The sequence below is a fragment of the Xiphophorus couchianus genome, chromosome 2 (assembly GCF_001444195.1).
Source record: "Xiphophorus couchianus chromosome 2, X_couchianus-1.0, whole genome shotgun sequence".
In the NCBI taxonomy this organism is placed as follows: Eukaryota; Metazoa; Chordata; class Actinopteri; order Cyprinodontiformes; family Poeciliidae; genus Xiphophorus; species Xiphophorus couchianus.
The window spans coordinates 29,455,939-29,481,439 of record NC_040229.1 but is presented as its reverse complement, the minus strand read 5'-3'; the positions used below and the strand labels follow the sequence as shown (position 1 = coordinate 29,481,439).

Here is a 25,501-nt window from a genome sequence, read left to right as displayed (position 1 = left end):
TAATGGTAGCTTAATTTATTATTTTTTTCTTGACAGTATAACTGTACAGTTTTGTTTTTCTACCTCCCATAACATTTAGGTCAGAAACGTTTGGTCTTATCTAATTGGGGAATCTGCTTCCACAAGTCTGCTGTACTTCTCAAATTGGTTGTAGTTAACTTTAAGTGAGATGAGATTGCCTCTTTAACCCTTTACAATACACATTTACTGTCACCTTGAAAATGCTTACATGTTATATAATGGATCCATGTGGACATCGATGTCCTCATGACAATTAAAGGGTTAAAAATGTCCACACAAATAGGTAGCATTTATGTAATTTATTACCCTCTTACTATAGGTTTTATTCCACAGCCCAACACAGCAAACATGTAACTTTTATTTACACCCCAACATGCCGTTCAGAACTAATAATACCTAATAATTTTCTGTTTGGGTTACAGCTAATTGTTTATACTCTTGACAACAGAATCTACACATCCTCCCATAGGGAAAACTCAGGAATTATTCTCATATCTAAGGTTTAATGCCCAGGAGTCTCTTTGAAACACACTCAAAACTGCTCTTTTTTTTTTTTTTTTTTACAGTGTAATTAATTTCTTTACTTGTTTTTAATGGGTTCTCTCTCTCTTTGACAGCACAGCCAGATGACTGATATCAAGTAAAGCAAGAAACAGGCAAGGAAATCATAATGATACGCCACAACTGTAAACCCAATCATTAAGGAGGCATACAGCAATGTCTTAGAGACCTTGTCGCAAGAAAACAAGTCTTTCCACCTCCACTCAGTTTGGTGTATACTCTCCTGTGTATTGGCTCTTGGCTCAGCAGCTGTTTTTACAACCTCGTAAGTCTCCAGAGGGCTGCTGTGCTGCTGTTCTTCGTCCAGAGCTTCGCTGATGGACGGCATGGATGTTGACAGCACTTTGCCTCGGCTTATAGAGGGCCTCTTGCGTGCTGTGAACCCCGCCTCTCTGATCTTGTCTGTGTGGACCTGCGGTGCCCTCAGGCAGTGCACATACAACCGCAGCTCTTCGTCTGAGTCCGACTCTGCAGAAGCGCTGTCAGGTTCCTCCAATGAATCGCACATACCGCCTTTGGAAGTAAGGTGCTTGGTGTCCGTGTTTGATTGGTCGTCCTTCTTGCGTAGGGTATCCGTCTGGATGGACTCATATTGCCTCTCATTTGGACAGTTCTTCGTTGCTCTGCTCACTAGAGTAGATAAATCATCTTCAACCTTGTTTTGTGTGATGTCTGACCCTACTTTAAAAGACCCTGGTTCATCCTTGTTGTTTTGCTTTGTCATGTCTGAGTCTGCATCTGTAACTACAAGCTCTTCTGCTTCTCTAGCTGGGATTATTATATCCTGCTTCATATCTGTTTCCATCTTTTCCTCTTCCTCTCTGAGCCTTGCTTTTTCCATACTCATCCATTGTCTCTCTGTCTCATTCTGTTGCTCTGCTACTTCTTGCCCTTCTATTTTGTCTATTTCTGTACTTTCTGTTCCACCTGTCTTTATGGCCTTAACCTGCTTGAATTCCTTTCCTAGGCATGCTTGACTCTCTAACACCACAGCAATGTGTACCTTGACCTCTGTTGTTTCCTCTACTTTCTCCTCAGTTTCATTGGTCTCTGTTGTTAAATGTAGCAGCTCCCTTTCTTCTTCATTTGATAAGACACAGTTTTCCTCCTCTTCAACCATCTTTTCCCAGTTTTTCTCCTCTACAATGTCTATGAAAAGGAAATCCTCATCTTGTTTTAAGAAAGAGGAGTCCATTTCACATCGCCCTGTCTCTTCCACAACATTTTGATGATTATGTCTTTTAAACATATCGGCATGGCATTCATTGTTACTTCTAACGTCATTTATGATGGATTGAGTGACGTCATACATTTCCTTGATCTCACCAATGTTGCTATCATTACCTTCAGCTTTTGTTTCTTTTGCATCTTCTTGAGTTTCCGAAGATGCAGCTAGTGATGTTAGGTTCGTTCTCTCTGGTTCACAAAGATAGACGAGACTATTCAGACAAACTTTGCTGTCAGTCAGGTTGGTATTCAATTCATCGAATATCTGGAGAAGTTTATCTTTCACCAAAGCAGTTTTCCTACTTTCACTTTCCTTGCTGACCTCTGCACTCTCACAAATCTTCTCTTGGACACCATTGACCAGTAGGTCCACCTCTTCGTCTATATGCTCTAGCATAATCCAAAAATCTTTGAGATCCTCTTTACTTTCATCCTTTGCGAGGGTTTCCTCTACCTTTGCTGAACTGAGGGAAAACATTGTCTCTGTTGACTGACACTGTGGTGCTTCATAGGCCAAAATTTCCTCCTGTGCTTCTGTCTGGGAGTTCACACTCTCAAACAGCACATTGTCTTCCACAGGACATTGTTGACCCAAAGATTGGTTAGATTTCTTTTCCATCTCAGTTGGCTTCTCCACAATGTCCAAATGCTTTGGGATCTTATTCGAGGTCTTTTTTTCTTCAGAGGTTGGACTGACCAGTTTGACAGACAAGCTTTCATCACTTGGTCCCTGAGTGCTGGTCAGATCTCCCTGCACTTTGCCCATGTTACTTCTAGTGCTAACTGGAACAATGCCACAGGTCTGTGTGGGTTCAGAGGGAAGGCTGGAGTCTTCAGTATTTACAGGGTTTTCAGCTGGCACCCTCTGAAATGCCTGGCAGTACGGTGCAGCAACCACTGTGCCGAATGTGAAACTGTCGCTCTGACTAATGAGGGTTTCGCTCCTCGCTGTTACTGAGTTGCTAGTGCATGGTAAACTCACGTCTCCATCCTGATTTGTGGTGACAAACTTGCCGATATTTTGCTGTTCTTCTGGGGCGGGCTCACCGTCTGAATCCAGGGGGTTATTTGAGACATCTGGAGCACTCTCGCCTCGCGCTAATACAGCCAGGTCAGATTTCACTTGCTTGGTGGATGTCTGGTCAAGTACTTCTTCAAGGGCCTCAAAAACAAACTGAGGACATTCTGACTTAACTTGTCCCTCGTTAAATGGCTGCAAACCGACAACATTGTCTCCTGGGGTTTCTTTGCGAGTTACTTGCTCTGTTTCTGGGGAGGCTTTGTCTTTGCTAGGGTCATTTGCTCCTCCATCTCTTTGGGTGTAGCAGTCCCTCAGTCTGGCCATCCGTGCCGCTTGTCTTTGCCTTCTTCTGCTGCTGTTCTGTTTGTTCTCCATCTGTCCGTCAACAGAGATAGATTCATTTTAGCGCCAGCTTACGCGTACTTACAGTTACTTGCAACATCTGGCGTGAACATTTCTACATTTGTCATATTATAACCATAAATTTCAATATATTTCATATGGAATTTATTCGACACACCAGTACAAAGCAATGCATAATTGTGAAGTTGAAAAAAGATTTTGCAGATACAATCTGAATAGTGTGTTTTGCTTTCCTAGTTAACCTGCTATATTCAGCTCCTTTTAAATGAAATACATTGTAACCAAATGTCTTTAAGACATCGTTAAATTAGTTAACGCTATAAGACCTAAGTTTCAACTCTCCGCCTGGATATTTTTGCTGATTTTAATTGTACGTAGTTCTTTAAATGTCCTCTGAGTCTATATGTATCTGCCCATCTACCCATAACAACTGGAACTTTCAATACCTAGCAAGTTATTTTTGAAATTTACCACATATTAAAAGAATGCCCATCAGATTAATTTCATTCCCTGCTACGACGGGGGTGAAACTACAGAAATAACCCGATATTGGCTGGAAACCGTTGGAATTTTTCAGACAGCGCAAAGCGTGGCAATATTATGGTACTGCAAAATTTGGTGAATAGAGACTGCCTATGTGTAATTTGATCTCAATATAGATCCAACTGTTCTCTGAAGGCCTCAGAAGTTTGTTCGAGAACATGTGAGTAAACGCAATCATGAAGAATAAAGAACAGAGGTCAGACAGAAGAAAGTGGATGGATTATAACATAACATTATGGAAAGAGTATGTTGAAACTTTCAAGAAATGGAAGGCCGCCTAACCTGACAAGATGAGCAAGGCTTATATCTACAATTAGTTGTGCGGCAAGAAGAAACCCACTATTACTGTAAGTCCTGAGAATATCTGTTGGCAGTTTGATACAAGCATGTAGGCGGCGTAGCAAACATGCGAAAGAGAAGGTGCTCTGGTCAGATGAGACGAAAACATAACATTTTGTCCTCCAACCATGTGTGGCAAAAAAAGAAATCATCTCTTTAACACACATTCCCACAGAAGATCATGATGTTGGCAGCATCACATTGTGGTGATGCTTTTATTCTGTCAGAACAGGAAAGACAACTCGGCATGGTGCCATCACATAAATTCAAGTTTTAATTTTAACATGAAAAAGGTTGGCATTGTTTCTAAGCAGTCAGTTTATAGTAAAAGAAAATAAATAAAGATGAGCTGGCATTTATTGCTACATGTTGTAGTGAAATGCTTGAGCTAAATGACAAGTTGTCAGCCGTGAGAAAATGAGAAACGGACGAAGTGCAAACAGCAGGTGCAAAGTGTCCCGACGTGCATTATGTTACGCCGGTGGCACTCAACATGGTGTCACATGACATTCCCACAGAAAGAGCAACCAGGGTTACGTTCTCTGTTCCTCATGTGCTCCCTTTCCTTCCTAAAAATACCTCAGAGATTTAAAGATGTATTTGCTTTTAGACTGTGCAAAATTCCAAATATATATATATATACAGTATATATATATATGTATATATATATCAAGAAAATGTGACACTGACCAGTAGTTTCTGTCCCTCTTGGGTCGAAGTTGTTGATTGTCCCTCAGAGGTTTTCTTGGTTTCCAAAGTTCCCACCTCCAATCCCCGGACAGACTCATCTGGAGAACAGAGACATTTTGTTCAAACATTTGGTTCCACATTGAGGACTTTGTTCTTATTTCACTCTCAGCAAAGTAGAAAAAAAAATTCACCTGTTGACATGTTTTCCTGAGTTGAAGCTGGCTTTGATGAAATGTTTTCCACAGTGGAGACATTCTGACTGCGAATCAATCAAATTTAAACAGGTCACACTCAGTTTGGGTCTTTCCTTCTGCTTCATGATGTTTTGCATTGAAAATATCACCAATCAACACAATGGGAGAAGGCGAGGAGGCTTTATGTAATGTTATCATTGTTTATTCATTTTATGGGGAGGGTATTTTTATTATTTGTGTCAAACCTGGGGGAAATATTGAGCCGAAAAGAAGGGATTCTACATTGTGGAGATTGATGACTCTTTTTCAAGCCAATCACACTAAAAATACTCACTAAAACAACACCAGTTTTGATTAAAATGGCTTGGTTACTCATCCTCAACTTCTAAAAGTGAAAAAAAAAGACCAAGAGTGTGCAGTTAGTGTGATTAAATAAGATTAATTACACTCAAAGTTGAACTTGTGCTGCTCTTAGTGCAAACCTAACCAAGGAACCAAGCACATCCCTTACCTGACGGACTTCAGGCAGCTTTTCTTGTTTGCATTTTCCCTCTGTGGTTTCTCTGTTCCCCCTTTCATGCCGCGCTGGCAGGAGAGCACGTAGTTTCTGTTGTTATTGTTAGCCCAGAATGTCCCCACGGGAGTTTCGTACCGCAGACAAAAGTCGACCCTGACTCCCTGATCCCCGAAAGGTGGCCCCAAAGTAAGCTTAAACGAGAAGCTGTCCATCACTCCATCGCTGGAGCCGGGGACATACTCTGCCAGAAGGTCAAAGTGGGTGGCCCACCTGTCCAAAGAAGTTCTTATGTAGACAGACTTGTTGTAGGAGATGTTGAGAACGCGGATCACTCCTTTAAGTATCGTGGTCCCTGGAAGTAACCCAATTGTTTCCAATTCTACTTTCTGACTCAATACTTTGGCAAGCACCTCTTCGGAAGGCAATGGAAGGGAGAAAGTTAAAGGCGAGAGGTGATATTCCACTGAATCTTTACCCTCGACAACTAAGGAGTCACTTCCCGGTAGTTTGGGTACATCCCACGTGTCAAACTCCTTCACTTGCACCAGACTGAGGCCTTTGGCATCGGCAAACGACACCCTCCGGGAGCTGCAGTAAGGAGGCTCGGGATCCGAGTCCTCGTCCGAGAACGAGCTCCTTCTGGATGGTATGGGGGAGGATTTAGGTCTGAAACCGACAACTAAATCGCCCTCATCTTCGTCTGGGTCCAAGCCGGAGAGGCCTGGGACTGCGAGGTAGTTACAGGCCTCGGAAGGTCTTAGCTGCCCTGCAAACTCCATGAAGCCCCACAGTGAGTGCCGTTGCTCCTTCTGCCAGCTGACATTCGACATGCTCTGACTTAACAGACAGAGTCCAGTTACAGATGACATTGTTGCGAGGGCCAATACTATTAATAGGCCAGAAGGAACATAAAATATGTTCGGTAGTCTTAAGCTCAAAAATTGGATCTGATGTCCACTTCTTTCTTTCATCCTAAGGGAACTAACAAATATAAACTACTGTTAGTCATATGTTTTTTTTGTAAAATATCACCAGTGACTAAAGTTGAGGTTTTTTTTCTCTTATGTAACCACTGTAATTGCTCCCAGTGGAGTTAAACGATAGCGTGGGAATTACCACCTCAGCTATTTGGGTGTTGTTGTTGCCCCAGTGGGTCACAAGAATTTTAGGGCTATGGAAACAATAATTTCAGATGGTCTTTTGCTTAAAAGAGTAGTTTCTTCCTCCAATATAACTCACCAATGTAAATCCAGTCCATATTCCTCTTAGCCTCTCCACTTTCACAGAGAGGACAGAGTTTCTGACATCCATGTCAGCAGCTTGAAGGTGAAATTCTGACATGGAGAGGCAGAGATTCTCACAGTTCAATATAGCTGTCATGTAAATGAGGCACACTGGTAGTTACGGTAACAATGTATCTCCCTCTCAACATGTGTATGTCATTAAATCAGTCACCCACACAATACTCCCCAGTCAATAAATAAGATACTGCAGTCTGCTTGCAAAAAGTGCAATTACATCATGCACAAGGTGCAGTGTAGCTTTAAAGGGGGATTGTATTTACTTTATTAGCCATAAATTTTCACTGGTCCCATGTGAAAAATTATTTGCTCCCTAAACCTAATAAGTGGTTGTGTCACGCTTGGTGTGTTTGAGATAACAGTCATGAAGTTACTTTGCATCACTATGGAGGAATTCTGGACCACTCTTGTTTGCATAAGTGTATTCATTCAGCCCAAGCATCAACAGCCTGTTTCTGGTCACGCAATGCCATCTCAGTTTGGATTTACTGCAAGTCCAAACTTTCTCTACGTCAGGAAGATCCAGCGGCAAGTTCAGAATCATTGTCCAGCTTGAATGATCCAAGTGTGCAAGAGGTGAAGGCCACAAAGTTTTGGGTGTGTGCATTCATTTTGGTAATATTCATGTAGCATAAACTATTGTGAAGTAATGGATCATAATGTATCATAGCGTAACGTAAAGTAATGTAACGTAAAGTAACATGAAGTAATAATATGAAGTAACACGAAGTAACATGAAGTAACATAAAGTAATGTAGCATAACAAAATGAAAAGTAAGGTAACGTAAAGTAACATGAAGTAATAGCGTGAAGTAACGTAACGTATTGTAGCATAACGTAATGTAAAGTGAAGTAAAGTAATGTGGCGTAACATAATGTAACGTAAAGTAATGTAGCATAACGTAATGTAAAGTAATATAGCATTACGTAACGTAATGTAGCATAACATAACATAAAGTAATGTAGCATTACGTAACGTAATGTAGCATAACGTAATGTAAAGTAATATAGCATTACGTAACGTAATGTAGCATAACATAACATAAAGTAATGTAGCATTACGTAACGTAATGTAGCATAACGTAGCATAACGTAATGTAAAGTAATATAGCATTACGTAACGTAATGTAGCATAACATAACGTAAAGTAATGTAGCATTACGTAACGTAATGTAGCATAACATAACGTAAAGTAATGTAGCAAAACGTAGCATAAAATAATCACGTAATGTAGTATAACATGATGTGAAGTAATGTAATGTAATGTAATGTAAAGTAACGTGAGGTAAAATAATGTAGCATAACGTAACATAACGTAATGTAGCATAGTGTAAAGTAAAGTAATGTAGCAAACGAAGGGAGGTCTAGATGCAGGAAATAGCACACTAAAACCAAACCTTATTTAAAAGTTGAGCTCTGTGAAGGACAAAGAAGACATAAAATGAATCATTAAAACCCTCTGTTTATATTTGCTGGTGCCACTGCAGACAGACCCCAAGTTATTAAAGTTATAATGACATACCATCTTCCATTTATCCACAATCTAAAACTAAAACTATGGAGGTATGTTTGGTGCAAAACTATTTGTGCCTTGTAAATGTGAACTTGAACCCTTCTTTAGTCTTCATAGATGTACCTGATGTGCCGTTTCAAACGAGAGCAGTCACCGTTGTAAACAGGCCTCTGATAACATGACAGCTGTGTTTTTATGGAACTCTTGTTTTGTTTTTGTTTCTATTCTTTCTTTCTTTCTTTCTTTGCATAGTTTCCAGAAAATGCAGCTGAACAAAGCTACAAACAGCCCCACTATTCCGCACTTAAAGGCTGATCATTCCCAGAAAAATCGGGGGGACTTATTACTTGCAAACAAGTTTCATTAGTGCAGATCAAGCAGCTGCAATGAGTAAAAATCAAAACACGTAAACAGGTCGTTTCTGTTCAATTCCCTCTCTGTTTGCATGGGCCTGGATCGAATGATGCTGAGCCGAGGAGGCAGAATTTAGAAAACTGAAACATTCTTCTCATCTGGTTCTGAATCTCCTATCCTCGCTGCCGTTGGTGTTCAGTGGGCGATGCGGCGACTCCTCCCCACCTCAGGTAGACTCCCACCTCCACCAGATGTCTCCTTCCCTCAGTCCAAACCTGCCTCACTTGGAGTCACCGTCTCCGTCTGTCTGGCTCCCACAGTAACGGTACGTAGCTTTTGTTTAATATTTAATACTTAAAAATACAACAAAGAAAAAAGTTCAGAAGTTTTGTTCAGCGTTTAGTTTAACTGTGGAATTTAAATGAGTAATTTGTTGCTGGAAATGGCAAACAGTCTGCCTCAGCTTTTATGCACGAGGAGGAAAGAGAAACAGAAACATCTGTAGGAGTTTATCACCTTCATGCCTGAAAGACGTGAATGGATTCCTTACACTGTATTGGTAAAATTATCAAATTCATACCATTATTAATTGCCATATTGATGGTTATTTGGGTCAAATATGTTTCTAAATGTATTAAACAGGTCAATTTTTTATTTTATTTTTTATTTTTATTTTTTTTGCTAATCCACTCTCTCTTTTAGGGCTATAAATTGCGCTTTAAGCTTTAAATAAAGTCTGAGGCTTAAAGAGCCAGAGGCGATTTCTTCAACACCTTCTCGAAAAGTGACACTGCAGGTTCCTAAAATAAACATCTCGTCTTGTTCTCGGAACAAAGAAGAAGTGATTCCACCGGGACTCTGAGTCTGAATCTTAAAGCTTATTATTTACTGTTGATGGGGGGAATGTTTATTCTTTGATTTTTTTTTTTCTTTTTCTTTTTTTGTTAAGGACTTGTGCTGAGATGCCCGAGTCTCCTCTGAGTCCCTCGGCAGCCCGTCAAACTCCAGCCAGCAGCCTGCTGAGCCACACGGACGCCGGAGCGGGGGAGAAAGCAGCTAATGGGGACTCCTGCAGCGGAGTGAGGGTGCAAAGCTGCCAGAGCCTCCTCCACAGACAGGTATCCCCACAGAGTCTGTTTCCAGTCAAATCCTCCTCTTGATAAGTCGGAAGCGGCAACGTGAAGAGACGATGCAGTCTGGAGTTCTGCTGACAGATCAGAATTAGAACTAGATCAACTTTGCAGATCGATCCAAAATATCGATAATATCGATACCAAGTATAAATATCGGCATTCAGTCGATACTAGCTTGGTAAGATCAGTACTTTTGCCTCAGATTCCCTCTTGAGATATTATTTTATTTTTGTAGAGTAGTTTCTCAACTTTGCTTTAAATTTTTGTTTGGTTTTGATTTGCTCTCAAATTATGGTTTTTATTTTTTTTTTTTGCACATTGTTCAATTAGGAAAAAAATCCACAAAAATTTGTTTAGTTTTTCTATTGTTTCCGTTTTTAATGCCAACATGTCATTCGAGTGTTTTGTAGACACCTGTACGTTTTGTACAAATTCTGTAAAAAAACAAAACAAAACAACAACAACAAAAAAAAACTCAAATCAAAAACCATAAAAACACCTAAAGGTCAGAAGTTTGGTAATGTATTAAAAACGTAAATAATAAAAAAAATATCGGTATCGGCGATACTTGGTATCAAATCGATACCAAAATTTTAAATATCCCACATCTCTAGTGTAAAAACCCAAAAATCAAACTGATGCGAGTAAGAAGGCGGCAAAAACAATTTTACAGTTCTCTGTCATATTTTTGTTCCTGTAGACAAACAGCCTGCTCCACAGCCTTTCTCATTTATGTACAGTATATATTTTTTTAAATCACCTATTTTTCAAATTGTACTTTTCAAAACTTTTACCGTATGAGAAGAGTTATCTACCATATCAGCACTTTTCCCCTTTTGTTGTCAGCCTGAGGACTAGGAAATAACTCTACATTACGTTACAATATACTCAGCTTAGCTTCACCTGCTTACCAGAAATACATTTTATTTCCTCACAAATAAATCAATATCATAATAATAAAATGGAAACAAAAAAAAAGAGAATAACACACAGACGAAACCCAAAAATTAAGAAAATTATAATAGAAATGAAGTGAAAAGAAACACTAAGAAGAAAAATAAAAAGGATATTTGATTTTATAAATGGAAGCAAAATGCATGTAAAGTTCAAAAGTGTTTGGAACTGACACCAAATGTAACCGTAGTCACGTCTACAGTGTAACTTTCACAAAGAGGAAAAAACTGATTTACAGGATGCGAGTAAAAAAACAAATCTGCTTTTTTAATCTTGCCATCGTCTTTTTTTACTTTCTTCTGACGAAGCACCAAGTAGATCCGCAGAGTTCGATCGACTCGTGTGAATGTCGTCGGCTTCGGTTTATCATGTCAATCTGTCTCCTGTTGAAAAAGTGAAATAACTGGGGCGACATTTAGTAGGATGAAAATAAATATAGCTTCTTTAAACTGCATCTTCGTTTTTGAACAATTGAGAGCAAACTGACGTCTTCAACTCTTTGTGAGACCAAATTGCACAATCCGACGCTCGATTGTCTTAATCTATTTAAACATCTTATCTAAAAACCTGAACTGTATGCCGAGTGGACCATTTTGCTGAAATTGTCCAGAACGTTTTTTTTTTTTGTTTTTTTTTTTTTGCTTCTGTTTCTGGTTTCAGCCACATGGGAGGTGATCAGTCAGTCATTTGTCACTCAATCACCAAGTTTACAGGTCAGTTATTATTCCGGAGGTGTTTGCGTTTATTAATAGCCATACACTCCTATTAGGAGCCACAACCAGCATGAAATTATGGCATTAATTAGGTCGACCCGTCTCCCGTCTCATTCGGGGTCAGCGGCGCCGTCCAGGCATGATGATGTTTCACAAAGCCGTTCGCAATCCTGATGTGTAATTGGAAAGATTCCCGCTTGATTAAGTCCGTTACTGAAACTACTGACTTCTCTCTGCAGATCGTGGTTGTGTGTGTGTGTGTGTGTGTGTGTGTTTTAATCCTGTCTTTCTTCATCTTCGAGGTGTTCCTGGCCATGATGGCTCCTCAGCAGCTGCAGCAGCTGCTGCCGCCCGGCCAGCTGCAGGCTCTGATCCGCCACAAGCAGCAAGCCCTCCTGCTCCAGCAGGTACGTCGGCGCGCGGCTGCATCACGCCGCTTCCAAACCCAGCGTAGAGAGACATTTTTAAAAGTGTTTTTAAATCTTTTTAAAAAAAATAAGTTTTCCATGCAGATGAAATGAATTATGCATGTTAAGATGAATGCTAATTAAACATTATTCAGCTAGAATGTTGATATATTATGACAAAACTAACCGACATGATTGTTGTGTTTTTGTTGTTTGTTTTAAATCTTCCTGATATATCCAGATAAATATGTCATAAAGTACTACGTACAAGAATATTTTGTGTTGGCAACGCAAATTAGTTAATAATTGGCCTAAACATGCTGATGAAGGGTAAGATCAAACTAAATAGGCAAACTAAATAAGTTAAGAAACAGATTTTTTTTTTTTTTCAAACAGAAAAGCAGTAGTAAACAAATCATTTTGTTCTCGGTTATGTCTGCATATGTTGCTCTCTGACAAAAATCTTCTTCTTTTAACGCTTATTTAGATACAATGGACGTGATTTCCTTGGGTTTTTCAGAAAATGATACAACTATGAAAAAACATCCCATCCAGAAGCGTGCCCCCCCCCCCTGATTTTCATAAATACTGGGACAAAATTACACATCAGACATGTTAAGATGACATCAGGTCTGTCGCTACAGAAAGCATGTTGTAGAACTGAAGCCGACGTAAAGAAGCATAAAGGCGAAGCGGAGACGCAGCCGTCAGCGGAAATCGATTTTAGGCTCTAAAGCTTTTAGAGCACGCTCGTAAAAATCTCCTCGTCATTCTGTCGGTCTCTGGTCTTTAGGCAGGTGGTGGGTTTCTATATCTGAATAGAAGAAATAATAAATAATTTGCTCCTGTTTTAGCAACACCTGAAGGAATTTTACCAGCAGCAGCTTCAACAGCAGATCAGCAAGAAAGTCAAAGAGGTAAAAGCTGCTTGAATCCTAAAAATATTACAAATATCAACACCTACAGGTGTATGTGTGTGTGACCGGTGAACATACAGCTCTGGAAAAAATGAAGAGCCCACTGAACTGAACCCATTGAACGCCTCCTGGTTATTCCACCTTATATTCATTTCTGAATGAAGATGAGCTTGTTTTCTTTGCATCCTTTTCCTCGTTTTGACCATTTCTCATTTTCTGCAAATAAGTACAAAATGTTTGCTTGGAATTTCAGAGACATGTTATCAGTAGGAATAAAAGAAAAATGTTCATTTTACTCAAACACATGCCCATAGAAAGTAAAATCAGAGAAACTGATCTCTTCATTTGTTTTTTTGAGCTGTTTATACCGGTAAAGTGAAGCCTTCTGGGAAATCTTCTATCTTGACAATCCTGCTGATATTAATGTTTCTGAGTGGCAGAGAATCTGTAGAGAGAGCTAAAGATTAGGGTGATGTGCAGGAGGCGTTCCGAACTCAAAGACCTGGAGCTCAGCGCCAAAGATAAGCTGTCAAAACAGAAGATCTTTCTATCAATGATTACGTTTTTTATCATTTTTCAAAAATAAAATAGAAATGAAAAGAGATTAGTTCAGGTTTGATTTTTTCCCCTTGGTTTGTTTGTTTCCATATTTTTACATCCTTCACATTGTTCAACAGTCATTTCCTATCAGGAACAAAATTTAAATCTGAATCAGCCAGGTGTATGAATAATGACAGTAGAAAAAAAAGAGTGAGACTAAACAAAGTTATGATTTCTACACTTTAAACATGTTTTTAAAAATTTTACTTGTATAGCTCATTTCAGCAACAAGGCTTTTCAAAGTGATTTACGTCATAAAAACACAAAGTCATTATTATTACTACTAATTTATGTGTTAAATTTGCTAATTGTGTTTTTATTTTGTCTGTTATTTTAATAAAGTATCTTCATAATTATAATTATTGGGTTATTTGGGATAATTCTTTGGCAAATCAATGCGCAGACATTAAACAAAGTAATAAATACTTTTGTTATTACTCAAATATTTTGTAAATTTTACATTAAGTGCAGAAATCCTGCATTAACACTTCAATGCATCATGTTGGAAGCACATATATGGATTTCAACCCTCATTTATTTTATAGTCCCATCAGTAAACAGCTGCAGACGATGTGATTGGCTAGCAGGTCGACCAATCAGAAGCCAGCCTCTGTTTGCTTACACTTTAATGATTGAGTTCCAAATGCAATTATCATTTAGGTGTGTGGTTGATATATTAAGTTACTAAAATCATCATAACTATTCATTGATTTCATTTTAATTCAGCGATCACATGTTTATTTTATGATATTGTTTTAATATTTACTGATTTGTGGCACTTTTTGTTTATTTTTTTATCTTTGTAACTAAACATCCAGCAGTCCTGAATGCTCTGACCTCTCGTTCTGAAACGGTTCTGAAAATGTTCTTGCTCAGCAGCTGATGTTCCAGCAGAACCCGGCCGCCTCTCCTCCGGGCCTCTCCTCAGGTTCAGGTCAGGAACACGCAGCTCGCCGTCCTCTGCCGGTTTTTCCTCTCTTTCGGAACATTTTCTTTCACTTTCTCCTCCCTTTTACTGATCAGGACAAAAAAAAACAAAAAAACAACAACAACTATTTGTGCCAACTTCACAGGCTATTTCGGACCCGCGGAGATGCAGAAGTTGTGGAAGGAACTCAGATCGGCTCTTTCTGACGACAGGACGGCGACGAGCGGGAACCGGAAAACGTCCGCTCGAGTCGAGCCGACCGGGGACCGGCTGTCTGCGTCTCCTCCCGGAGCGGATCGGTGAGGTCCTTTATTCTGAAGCGGTTCGGCCTTTTTTTTTTTTTTTGTAAAGGTCAAAAGACGCGTCGTCTGCAGACGTCCTCTCTGTCTGAGGGCGACCTTTGCTTTTGAGGATGCGATTCCCAGCGGGCTGCTTTGTTTCGCTGTTGTTTGTCTTGCTTTTTATTCCTCCACCTGAAGTGGTTCCGCAAAGAAAATGGGAAAAAGAAAAGAAAAAGAAAGTTGACATGACTGGAGAACATGTCCCCGAATCAGAAGTGAAACAGCTTTCCGTTTATTTGTCGGTTTTACCCGCCACCTCTTCCTGTCATTTCATGCCACCCCCCAATGATAAAAAACAGAAAACTAAAGTCTCCTGTCAGGAGTTTCTGCTTTGATTTTTTTTTTTTTTTTTTTTAAAGTGATGTCTTGGGGTTTCTTGTCAGTTTTTCTTTTCTCTCTCGCTCATCCAGCAGCGGCGCAGACGGGGACCAGGCTCTTGCGAGCGCCCTCTTCGGTCACGGAGTGTGTAACTGGCCCGGCTGTGAGTCCGTCTGTGAAAACGTCGCCCAGTTTGTCCAGTGAGTTGGTTTTATTTTTCTCTCCCCTGTAGCTCCAAAACATCTGAGATCTTCCACCTTTTGTAGCAAACGTAGCACTTTCTGAAAAAATAAAAAAATAAAATCTACTGTGATGCAAAACATATCGAACCGACTCTTTACGAAAAATGCAGACGAGTAGAAAGAAAAAGATAAAAAGTATCAAAGACTGGCTGAGATGAACAAAGGTCAAGAACTACACATGATGTGCTCAATTTGAACATGTTCAAAGGAACTATTGTGTCACTCAGATCGATGTGTTGAAATGTGTTATTTTTGACACGATATCGGTATAAAATGTGTTTTCATAGATTAAGTTGAATAAAAATGGACATTTCCATATGAGGCTACAAGAGATACGCTTTATTAAAATGAAGTCGCACACACGTTGCAACAGTAAAGCTGCGATATGTAGCAGTAAAATATGGAATTCAAATTAAAGTCAACTTGTTTTTTTCCCCTCCAAAGTCAAGCTAACAAAAAACACATTTTTAAAAGTTACAGCTTTCTATAGTCCATGTTGCCTGTACAAATATTCTTTTTTTTTCTTTTACATTCTGTAAACAGGTACTAAGAACAAATGGCGATAAAATTCATAAAGGATCTAATGTAGAAGAATCCTCGTCTTGCCATGTTCAGCATTCATCTGTCAAATGGCAACATGCAAAACGAATAGAAAAACAAAATGTGTTTTTAACCAGAAAAAAAAAACAAATTTTTTATTTTGCTTAAATCATCCAACAAACAGTTATACATTTAAAAATCCAATTTATTTCATCGAATACACTTATGGTGAAATACCTTGTCATTCTGACGGCGTAAAACTTACAATCATTAATCACAATCCTAAGGCAGAACATCTGGTAACAAAGGTTTTAATAACAACACAATATGAGTCCAGTGGATAACACACTGTAATCATTTAGCTAAACTTTCAGCAGACGGTTCAACCGCCTGTTGAATTTATTCCATCAGTTGAGTTATGGCTGCTTTTTTTCACATAACACCACATTGTCATCTGCAAAGAAGAGCGTTGGACACCTGCTCCTCAGAAAAGCTATTGAATGTTTCTTGTTTTTTTTTCCTTTTTTTTCAGACACATGAGCAGCGAACACACGCTGGACGACAGGAGCACCGCTCAGTGTCGAGTCCAGATGCAGGTGGTCCAGCAGCTGGAGCTGCAGGTGAGCCAGATTCGACAGGAGTGAATCCTGTGAAAAAGACAAATACTACTCTTCAGCTGAAGCCAGGTCTAGACACATTGTAAAAACAAAAAATTAAAAATTAAAAAAGCAAACTGTTCAGTGCTTAAAAGTAGCCGTTATGATGCTGTTTTCGTTTTTTTATAGCCAAAACTTTGTCTCACACTTTTTGCCTCGTTTAGGTCTTTTTTGTTTTCCCACAACATCATATGCGCGCAAGAATGTAACAGTTTCCGGTAAGAAATGCACGAAAACAACCGTAATCTGATTCATGGTCTTGTTGTTTTTCTCAGCGTTGGAGCTGCATTGGTCAGCCAACGCCGACTTTCAGCAGATGTTAAGACGCAGCGGGAATTTTTTTTGTTTTGGAAAATGTGTTTGGGATGAAAGGCTTCCATTCTAATTAGCTGAATTCAGTGATTTTTGTTTTGTTCTGTTTTTTTTTTTTTACGCCATGACACCGTCTCGTCTCGTGGAACAGCTCTGCAAAGAGCAGGAGCGTCTGCATGTGATGATGGCTCACCTGCGCCTGCCCTCGCCGCGCGGCGCTCAATCAGCGAAGTCCGACGCGGCCGCTGACCACCGCGGCCCCCAGGTACGCCGCAAAACACGTGAGCTGCCATTAGTTGCGTCTGCTGTCTTCCAATGAAAAGTGCCAGGTTTTACATTTTTAACCTAAATGTGTGAGTTTGTGAAAGATAAGCTGAGCCGTTTATTTATTTTGTCAGACCTGCAAAAGTTTGAACAAACTCTTCGGGTTTTTTCAGTTTTTTAAACTGAAAGGAGTTTAAGAAACTGAAAGGAGGAGAAGACAGGAGTGGGAGCTATTTCCCAGAAAGCTTAGTGGCACGTTTTTGTATCCTGAGGTGGAAATGACTTGCGTTGATCTGATTATTGTGATTTATTAAGGCAAACGTTTGTTTTTAATGTCCTGTTCACACTAAATGTTTTCGAGCATTGTCGGATCAGAAGCTTTGCTCATGCGATTTGAAAGAAGAGTTTAATTTACTCTAAAATAAAATAAGTAGTTATTTTGATATTGTGAGTAAAAATAATAGAGAAATGTGGCTCTTTAACTAGAGAAAGGCAGTTTTTTTCTCTCGCATATTGTGAAATAATTATTTGGTTTAAATTTCAGCATTCAGTTAACTCACAGTTCAAGGTTAATCAACTTTTAAAAAAAACAACAACAAAGTTTAAACAACTTCTCTCTTGTCAAGTCAACTTTGGGAACTTTAATTTCTGAGTTAAAACCAAAATGATTCTTTTTGTTGGTTTTAATTGCCTTTTCAAGGCAGCAGGTGGGCCTTCATTTTCAAGTTAAGCCACCTCCAGATGTTTTACAGTGTGGCGTGATCTGTAAAGGTTAAAGCAGTAGAAACATTTTAGGAAAACCATTGTGGATGTACTGCATGAGGAGATAAAACGTCACATTCTCCTGCAGATGTGGAGAGTGTCAGGCTGTAATTGAGGCACGTTGGTGATTTTACAAAAAAAACAAACAAAAAGTTAGGATAAGTCTCCCCTTATAGACAGCTTATAGATAGTTATGAACACTTTGTATATCATTAATAACTCTTTATTATGCATTAAGTAACCGTGAGAGGGAAACTATATGCTAAAAAGATGACGTTTACAAATGTTTATTGTGCTTACAAGGTTGTCTGAAATGTTTACTATAACAAGTCAGTTTAAAATATATAGGGGAACAGATTTGGCTCCTTATTTGGCAAGAAACCGGTAGATCTGGTCTCCTTCTCATCCTTACTTAATGCATAACAAACAGTTATTGAAATCTATAAAGTGTTTAGAGATGAATTAATAACATATGTTATTATCTGTAAGTGGAGCCTTATTGTAAAGTGGTACTTAGATGAGACAAAGCTGGAAATCCTAATATATTTAGTCTTGTGTGCGTTCTTCCTGTTTTTCACTCCTCTCTCTCGTTTGTAGTTTTGTCTCCCAGCTGTCGGCTCCAGATGGGCCGACAGTCTGCTTCCAGACGGCGGACATGCTCCGATAACGCGGAAACTAATCATTTGTTAATCTCGCAAACACTGAACCCTAATCACAACACTCACCAAACAATTTCACCCTGTAATTAACAATGATTGGCTCCATTCTCATCGCGGCATTAGCCGAAGCGGGTCAGAGGAGCCGAATCCAATCGCTCCGTCACGCTCGCTTAGGAAATGTCTCTTTTTTTTTTTGTGGTTTTGTTTCTCCTGTCCGTCTTTTCAGCTCTGTCCAGCGTCGCTGGCCGGCAAAGCGTCTCTCTCTCTGAGACACCAGCGACCTCTGAGCGCCGCCGGCTCCCCGCCGCAGGGCCGCGAGGAAGACGAAGAGCCACCTCGGCCTCGGGCCGCGGGACACCGGCATCACCCTCTGGTGTTCTCTCTGTCTTCAGGTAAACGGTGGACTTGGTTTTCACTCGACCCTTCAGGAAAGCAGCTGATTTCAAATCTCCCATTTGCTTTTTTTTTATTCCTCTTTCCAACACACACACACACACACACACTGTGTTTTGTCCTTCTGCAGAGAATGAATATGAACTTTACCAGAACGCTGACATCAGACCACCGTTTACCTACGCGGCCCTGATCCGACAGGTATGAGCAGAGAGATTATTTGATTTTTCACATCTTTATTATTTTAAGTCTAGTTTTTTTGAACAGCTTCAGAAACAAGGCAATTCAAAGCGCTTTACACCATAAAAACGGTGTCAAGCGATAAACATTACATTTTGTCAAATGCCATCATCAAGCACATCAAATATGTTGATCAATGTTCCAATTACTGTTAATCAAGGGCAAATCTAAACAGGTGGGTTTTTAGCCTGGGTTTGTAGGAACTCAGTGTTTCGACTGTTTTGCAGTTTTCTGGACGTTTGTTCCAGATTTGTGGTGCGTAGAAGCTGAATGCTGCTCCTCCATGTTTGGTTCTGGGGATGCAGAGCAGAACCCAGATCCAAGTCCCTACACTGGGGACTTTAGAACTTTGTCTTCCTGGTTTTAGTCAGAACACGAGCAGCAGCGTTCTGGATCAGCTTCATGACACACTTCATTTTATTTTCACTTTATGATGCACTGAACGCTCATTTCTGCCCTCCACCCCCATCCTCAGGCTATCACAGAAGCCTCAGACATGCAGCTAACACTCAACGAGATCTACAACTGGTTCACCAGGACGTTCGCGTATTTCAGGCGGAACGCCGCCACCTGGAAGGTGAGCAGAATAATTGACCGGGCGGTTTGCGGCGCGTGCGTCTCGGCCGACCCGCTTCAGCAGAACCGTCTCCGTCACTCTGAACCAGAACGCGGTCCGCCACAACCTGAGCCTGCACAAGTGCTTCGTGCGCGTGGAGAACGTGAAAGGCGCCGTGTGGACGGTGGATGAGGAGGAATACCACAGGAGGAGGTCTCAGAAGATCGCAGGGTACAGTAACTCCCAACTACCGAGCACATGGACCTGAGTATGAGGTCCGATAAGATGATGTTTGATTTTTACTGTTCTTTCATGGCAAGAAAACGCAGTAATTCTGTCCTGAATTACAGTAATTATGAAAGAACAGCAATTGTATTCTTTCATAACAGCACAATTACTTCAGTAGAAGTAATTACAGAATTACTTTCACTATAATAATTCTATAGTGAAAGTGATATGTAGTGAAATATTGCTTTCATTAAATATTGCTCAGTGAAAGCAAAACTGAATCAAATATCACTAAAGCGATATTTCGCTAAATATCGCTTAGTGAAAGCGATATCTCAGTATCACTTTCACTAAGTGAAATATCGCTTAGTGAGTGATATTTAACTAGTAAATACATTGTTAGTATTAAATTTAGCAAAACAAGGAGTGCTAAATCTGCACCTTTGAGTCTTACTTTGATTGTTCTGATAGAAAACAAAACAGTGTCGGCTTAAAATGGACAACATCAAATACTACATACAGACAATAAGTTCAGAATTGATGCACTGCCTTTCTTATTTAATGAAAACACTGTGATTGCAAAACTGTTTTTTCCTTCTTTCTTTTTACATTCGTGGAATATTGACAAAGTTTTGCACACATTTATAATGGAAACGCAGTTATTGTCTGCTTCACTCAGTAACAGCATCAACACCACAGAGGGTTGCTGTCAGCGCAAACTGGTAGCGTTTAGGTGTGGTGCGTTCACAGATCAGAAAACGTACCCAGTTACTGAGTTTATTTTATTCAACATTAAAATTATTGGCATATTGCAAAAATGACATACATGAACACATAGATGGGAAAAGATAGAGCTACGAGACAAAGACAGTGATTGGCTGTTTGCCAATCAGACTGTCTGGAGAAAAATCAGCCGATTACAGTCAATTGTTCTGTCTTGTGCTGAGCCTTTAACTTCTTATCTATTATATACTTTTAACGCCTGTAGATGCCTATTCAACACATACCAAGGATCATATTGGAAGCACTCTGCTGCCATCTAGTGGCCATAGTTATGTCTCAGTTGGGCATAAGAAGCTAAAGTCAATAAATACATTTAAATGTGGTTTTTGTACTATGCGTAAAGTAAAAATCTCAACTTGAATTAGAATCTCTTTAAAGACAAAAACAATTTTAACTGATTAATTGTGTAATTGTGAAAAAGTTGAAGTTAGTGCTGTAGCCATTTGTTTCATTATCAAAGCTCTCCATCAACAGTAAATAAGAATGAACAATAAAAATATTATTTTATTTTATACATGTGTGCACTAATTACCTTACAATAAATAACATCCAGCTCCCTCCTGTGGTGCTCTGCGTCCATTAGGAGTCCATCACTGGTGAAAAATGTCTGCTCCAGTCTGTCTTTGGGCACCGCTCTGCACTCCACCTTCCAGGTGAGACGTTGACGCTTCTGGAAACCTTTTTAAATGAGCAGCTCTCTGGAGACGGGGCGCTCGAACTTCTCCGTTTGGACTTTCAAATATTTTCTAGGCCGCGCTGGCAGAGGCCTCGCTGCCGGGCCTCAAGAGGGAGCGCTCGAGCCGAACCCTTCGAGGAATCAACAAAGCGGCCGACGGCAGCGGCCGAAAACAAAACCTCTCTCCTCCGGTCCAGCAGTGAGTCGTTCTTAATAAGAAGCTTCATGTAAACCGAAAACAACCACCAACCAAAATAACTGCCACGGTTTTGCTTCTCTTTGTTTTCTTGTTTCACTCAGGCAACTTTACTTCGAGAGAGTGAACAGTGACGACGACGGTCAGCTGCCGACACTCAATCCGGTCAGTCTGCAGCCTCTGATCCACGGAACCAGCGAGGAGCTTTTGTTTGACCTCGAGTGACCTTCCACCTTTACGATTCAGTACCACCAGTTCAAGCTCTCATTTAGCCTCCTGAGATGTCGGAGATGGTACTACTGCAGCTTGGTAGAGGTGTTTGATTTGAAGAGGGTTTGAGATGAAATGCAGACACTTTGCTAAAGTGTCCGTGACCTTTGACCTTCCCCGCTGTTTGCAGCCACAATTGGATTTCTTGCAAAATACAAAATTACAAACGATTGATCTGATTTAATCGTGATTAATCAATTATAGGAATAATCGTCAACTAATTTAGTAATTGATTAATCGTTAACTGGAGTGTACAGACTCAAAAAAAGGGTAATTTACCAAAAGAACAAGATATTCAGAGCAGTAATTAAGCCAAAACTGGTAAAAAAAAAAAAAAACAAACAACATACTGTATATACATTTTGCATTTAAGATGAAGAGGGAAAAAAGTCTTTGTCCTCAAGTTACAGTTTTATCTTCACCTTCTTCTAATTCTGTAAAAAAACAAAATTTAATTATGTATTATTTGAGTTTTGTAATGTATCTCTAATATTGGATAAAAAAAAAAGCTTACGCGGTTAAAGGAAAAATCTGCTGAATATGACGATTTATTTCAACCGATTCATCGATTAATCGTCAGAACAATTGATAGAAAAATGTATTTCTAAAATAATTGTTAGTTGTCTTAAGTCCAGCCGCCTTCCTCTCAACTCTGATCAGCCTCCATGTTCTCCTGCTGATGAAAAGCAACCCCCCCCCCACAGCATGATGCTGCTGCCACTGTGCTTCACAATGGATGGGGAGGATTTCTTCAGGTGTGAAGTGTTGTCTTTAGATTCTCCTGCTGTGTCAACTATAAGACAGAACTTTCTGTCACCAGTCAGATTCTCGTCACCTGCACAGCTCTACCAGTTGCTCTCTCACAGAAAATCCCAACGAAACATTAAACTTTGTGTTTGTATCTTGATAAAATGTGAAGTTCAGAGGTCGTAGATACTTTTGCAAGGCTGTGTAACAGTACTGGTTCACAGAAATCTGCTCCTTTGGCAGCTGTTTTACATGTAATTGTGTGGATAATGCAATAATTTAATCTTTGTGTGTCAAAACGTCTGGGTTCGGTCAGTTTGTTACAAACATTTAACTACATCACTTTGTCAGAGGATCTCTGCAGGAAGAGGCCACGATTATGGGATATTATCATATCGATGGCTCAAACGGTACTCACATTCAGTTACACATTTTAAGTCCTATTTATCCATTTTGGCATTACGCAACATTTCTCCCTACCTGTAAAAAACCCGCATTCCTCATCCAGTTCCAGATGTGGAAAAAAGCAAACCTGCGTAGCTCCTGAGATAAATCACAATCAAGACAAAAATGCGACAATTGTACGTTTAATGACTGAAAACGATGAATTTTAAATTAAATTAGGCGGGGGGCGGGGGGGTTTCTTCTTTTTTTCTCGTTATTGTCGCTGTGGGTTTTAAAGTAACTCTGTCAGACGTTTTAAATGCAACTTTTCATTTTCAGGTCAAGTGATTTATTTTTGTCCCTTTCTTTGTAAAAGCTTACTGGGACGGATGATCAACAAAGCTCATGTCTGAAAGGAAAAACAAAACGTCTGTGTCAAAATGGCGCGAGTAAATACTCTTGGAAGTAAAACTCTCAGCTATGTGTTAAGAAGTTGCGAGTTAAATTTGGATTTATTGGATTGTTTGTCATCCGTGTTCGTGTGTGATTAAAAGGTGAGCGAGACGGTAGCGTGTAACAGCTCAGGAGTTTTCCTGAGTCTTTCTCCAAACAACAAAAACGTGACCTTTGTGTACCGAGGTCATGTTCCCTGTGGTGGGTTCTGTCGGACTGGATTTGTAAATAGAGTCGTCGTCGTCTTCTGTGATTATTTATTTTCGGCGGGGTGTTCAGGTAACCCCGACGTTTATTTTTCACCATGGCAACTTGTCCACTGTATAAAGATAAGGTCAACTCTGAGCACGTTGTAATGAAAGTTTCTGTCCGCAGGTGTGAGTCCGATGTGTGTCACTGAATAAAATATGCCAGCTTATTGTGCATTTTAATACGCTGCATAGTATTTTCTTCTTATTACTATTGCTTTTAGCGCACCCCTGGTGTCCCACTAAAGTATTCACACTCCCTAAATATTTACCCCAATATAAAAATTCAGTTCAAATCGTTTCCCCTCGTGTCCCTTTCTTGTCCTGTTCATTTTGGTGTTCCACAGGGCTCTGCTTTGGGGACCATTGTTGTTCCTGCTCTACTTTCTCCGATTCTGTCGTCTTTTTAAGGATATTTCCAATCATTTTTCCGCTGATGACATCCTGTTTGTTTGTCTCTTATCTTCCAAATGAAGTTTTGAAACTCCGCATTTTAATGAAATGTCTGGATTTCAACCCGAAGTTGGATGACTGAAGGTTTTCTTCAGCTGAATTAAGAAAAAAAATCAAAGTAATCATCGTTTCACCAGAAAATAAAAAAATAACTGCAAAGATAAAGCAGACCCTTGGACGTCTTGGTTATTTGGCTAAATCTTTGGTTAGGTACCTTGGGGTAACCTTTGACTTGGGTTTTATTCTGGAAAATCCTGTCAAATCTTTGGTTCCTTCCTGTTGTCCTAATGTTTCGCGTCCAGAATTGAAATTATTTTTCTTAAGTCACCAAAATAGAGTCCATCTATGTGTAGCTGGATCTCACAATAAGTCCAAATATAACATTAGTTATAACTGAACACAGCAGATATGTAGTTATGAATATCCAGTCAATATTGATGGTAATATATATATATGTACTAAGGTCTTATTTGTTTTACATTTGGCAACTCCTGAACATTCTGCTGCTCAACTCATAGTTTTTTTTTTTCATAAGTTGTACCATTGCCAAGAAAAAAAACCTGACCAATCAAATGTCCTGACCTCTTGTGCTTTGTGTTTGTAATGACACACAACAAATTGCTTCAGAAAACCTTTTAAAATCTGATTCTACGTGAAAAAAATGCTATTTTATAAATAACAGCTTCGAGTAAAGTTAGCTAAAACGCAGATTTACTCAGATCACAGCTTCAGTTGGGGTGTGTGTGTGTGTCTCTGTTTGTCTCTCAAGATGCGTCAATTTGCTCCGATTTTGGCTGACGCCTCTGCAAAACAGATAAATGAAAAAAATAAAAATGATGAACAGACTGTCCAGAGTGCATCACACTGTCTCACTGAGACGGGGTGAAGTTGCGTCTGTTCGCTGTGGAACAAAAGGCTTCCCGGCTCCCTGTCTCGACTGATGTCAGTAATTGTCTTTGCCAATAAGATGTTTGCCTTTGATTCGCCGTCAGCCTCACCGCCCGACATCCGCCTCTGACTGAGAGTTAGCATTGTGCTCGACAACTTCAGCAGCTTCGTTTGTGTGTTGCTTTGATGTGCGCAGCCAACACGTTGTCAAGTACACCACTTTTTGACAGCATATTTTATTTCCCCAGCCCCCAACAGCCAATCCGTAAAGGCTGGTCGCTTGTTCATTCGCTCATCGACATATAGAACAATAACAATGCCGTCCTTCACGGGACCAGGCGGCTCAACAAGGAGCTCGTCATCCGCAGGAATAAAATGGTGGACTGACTGCGGGCCTATAATGTTTTAGTAATTTGGGGAAGAAGTGGACCGTGCTTAACACTCTGTCTCCGCTGTGGAAATTGGTGGGTGGATCATGCTGTGGGGATGACGGACAGGGGAGCAGGTCAGGGGTGGAAGAAAATCCCAGAAGCAAACCTGTTAGAGACGGTTGAGTAAAACGTCCTTTCACTTCACAGTGATGCGCTACGTTTTGT

At 39.9% G+C, this 25,501-nt stretch overlaps 2 protein-coding genes across 2 annotated transcripts; one reads left to right on the top strand and one right to left on the bottom strand.

The window, feature by feature from the left end:
- LOC114157165 (uncharacterized) lies at positions 1-6,321 on the bottom strand. Its single transcript, XM_028038013.1, has 4 exons — positions 5,471-6,321; positions 4,957-5,024; positions 4,766-4,863; positions 1-3,205 (listed from the first exon to the last, which is right to left on the bottom strand). Exons 1-4 carry the CDS (start codon positions 6,304-6,306, stop codon positions 602-604), a joined length of 3,606 nt encoding a protein of 1,201 aa, XP_027893814.1. The 5' UTR covers positions 6,307-6,321; the 3' UTR covers positions 1-601.
- On the top strand, positions 6,161-23,747 carry LOC114157170 (forkhead box protein P2-like). The gene is made up of 17 exons (XM_028038027.1): positions 6,161-6,266; positions 8,844-8,969; positions 9,594-9,762; positions 11,747-11,851; positions 12,706-12,768; positions 14,245-14,302; positions 14,442-14,595; positions 15,048-15,155; positions 16,270-16,357; positions 16,857-16,970; positions 18,617-18,782; positions 18,914-18,984; positions 19,499-19,600; positions 19,689-19,810; positions 21,174-21,243; positions 21,341-21,465; positions 21,567-23,747. The coding sequence occupies exons 3-17, from the start codon at positions 9,607-9,609 to the stop codon at positions 21,685-21,687; spliced, it is 1,623 nt and encodes a 540-aa protein (XP_027893828.1). The 5' UTR covers positions 6,161-6,266; positions 8,844-8,969; positions 9,594-9,606; the 3' UTR covers positions 21,688-23,747.
- The last annotated feature ends 1,754 nt before the right edge of the window (positions 23,748-25,501 follow it).

Excerpts from the sequence above, each read along its gene's own strand:
- LOC114157165 (XM_028038013.1), bottom strand. The coding sequence starts at position 6,306 with ATGTCGAATGTCAGCTGGCAGAAGGAGCAACGGCACTCACTGTGGGGC. Across the intron at positions 5,025-5,470 it reads AGCTGCCTGAAGTCCGTCAG|TCAGAATGTCTCCACTGTGG; the intron begins GTAAGGGATGTG and ends ATTGATTCGCAG. Across the intron at positions 3,206-4,765 it reads AAGAGGGACAGAAACTACTG|ATGGAGAACAAACAGAACAG; the intron begins GTCAGTGTCACA and ends GTTGACGGACAG.
- LOC114157170 (XM_028038027.1), top strand. The coding sequence starts at position 9,607 with ATGCCCGAGTCTCCTCTGAGTCCCTCGGCAGCCCGTCAAACTCCAGCC. Across the intron at positions 12,769-14,244 it reads TCAGCAAGAAAGTCAAAGAG|CAGCTGATGTTCCAGCAGAA; the intron begins GTAAAAGCTGCT and ends GTTCTTGCTCAG. Across the intron at positions 19,601-19,688 it reads GGAACGCCGCCACCTGGAAG|AACGCGGTCCGCCACAACCT; the intron begins GTGAGCAGAATA and ends ACTCTGAACCAG.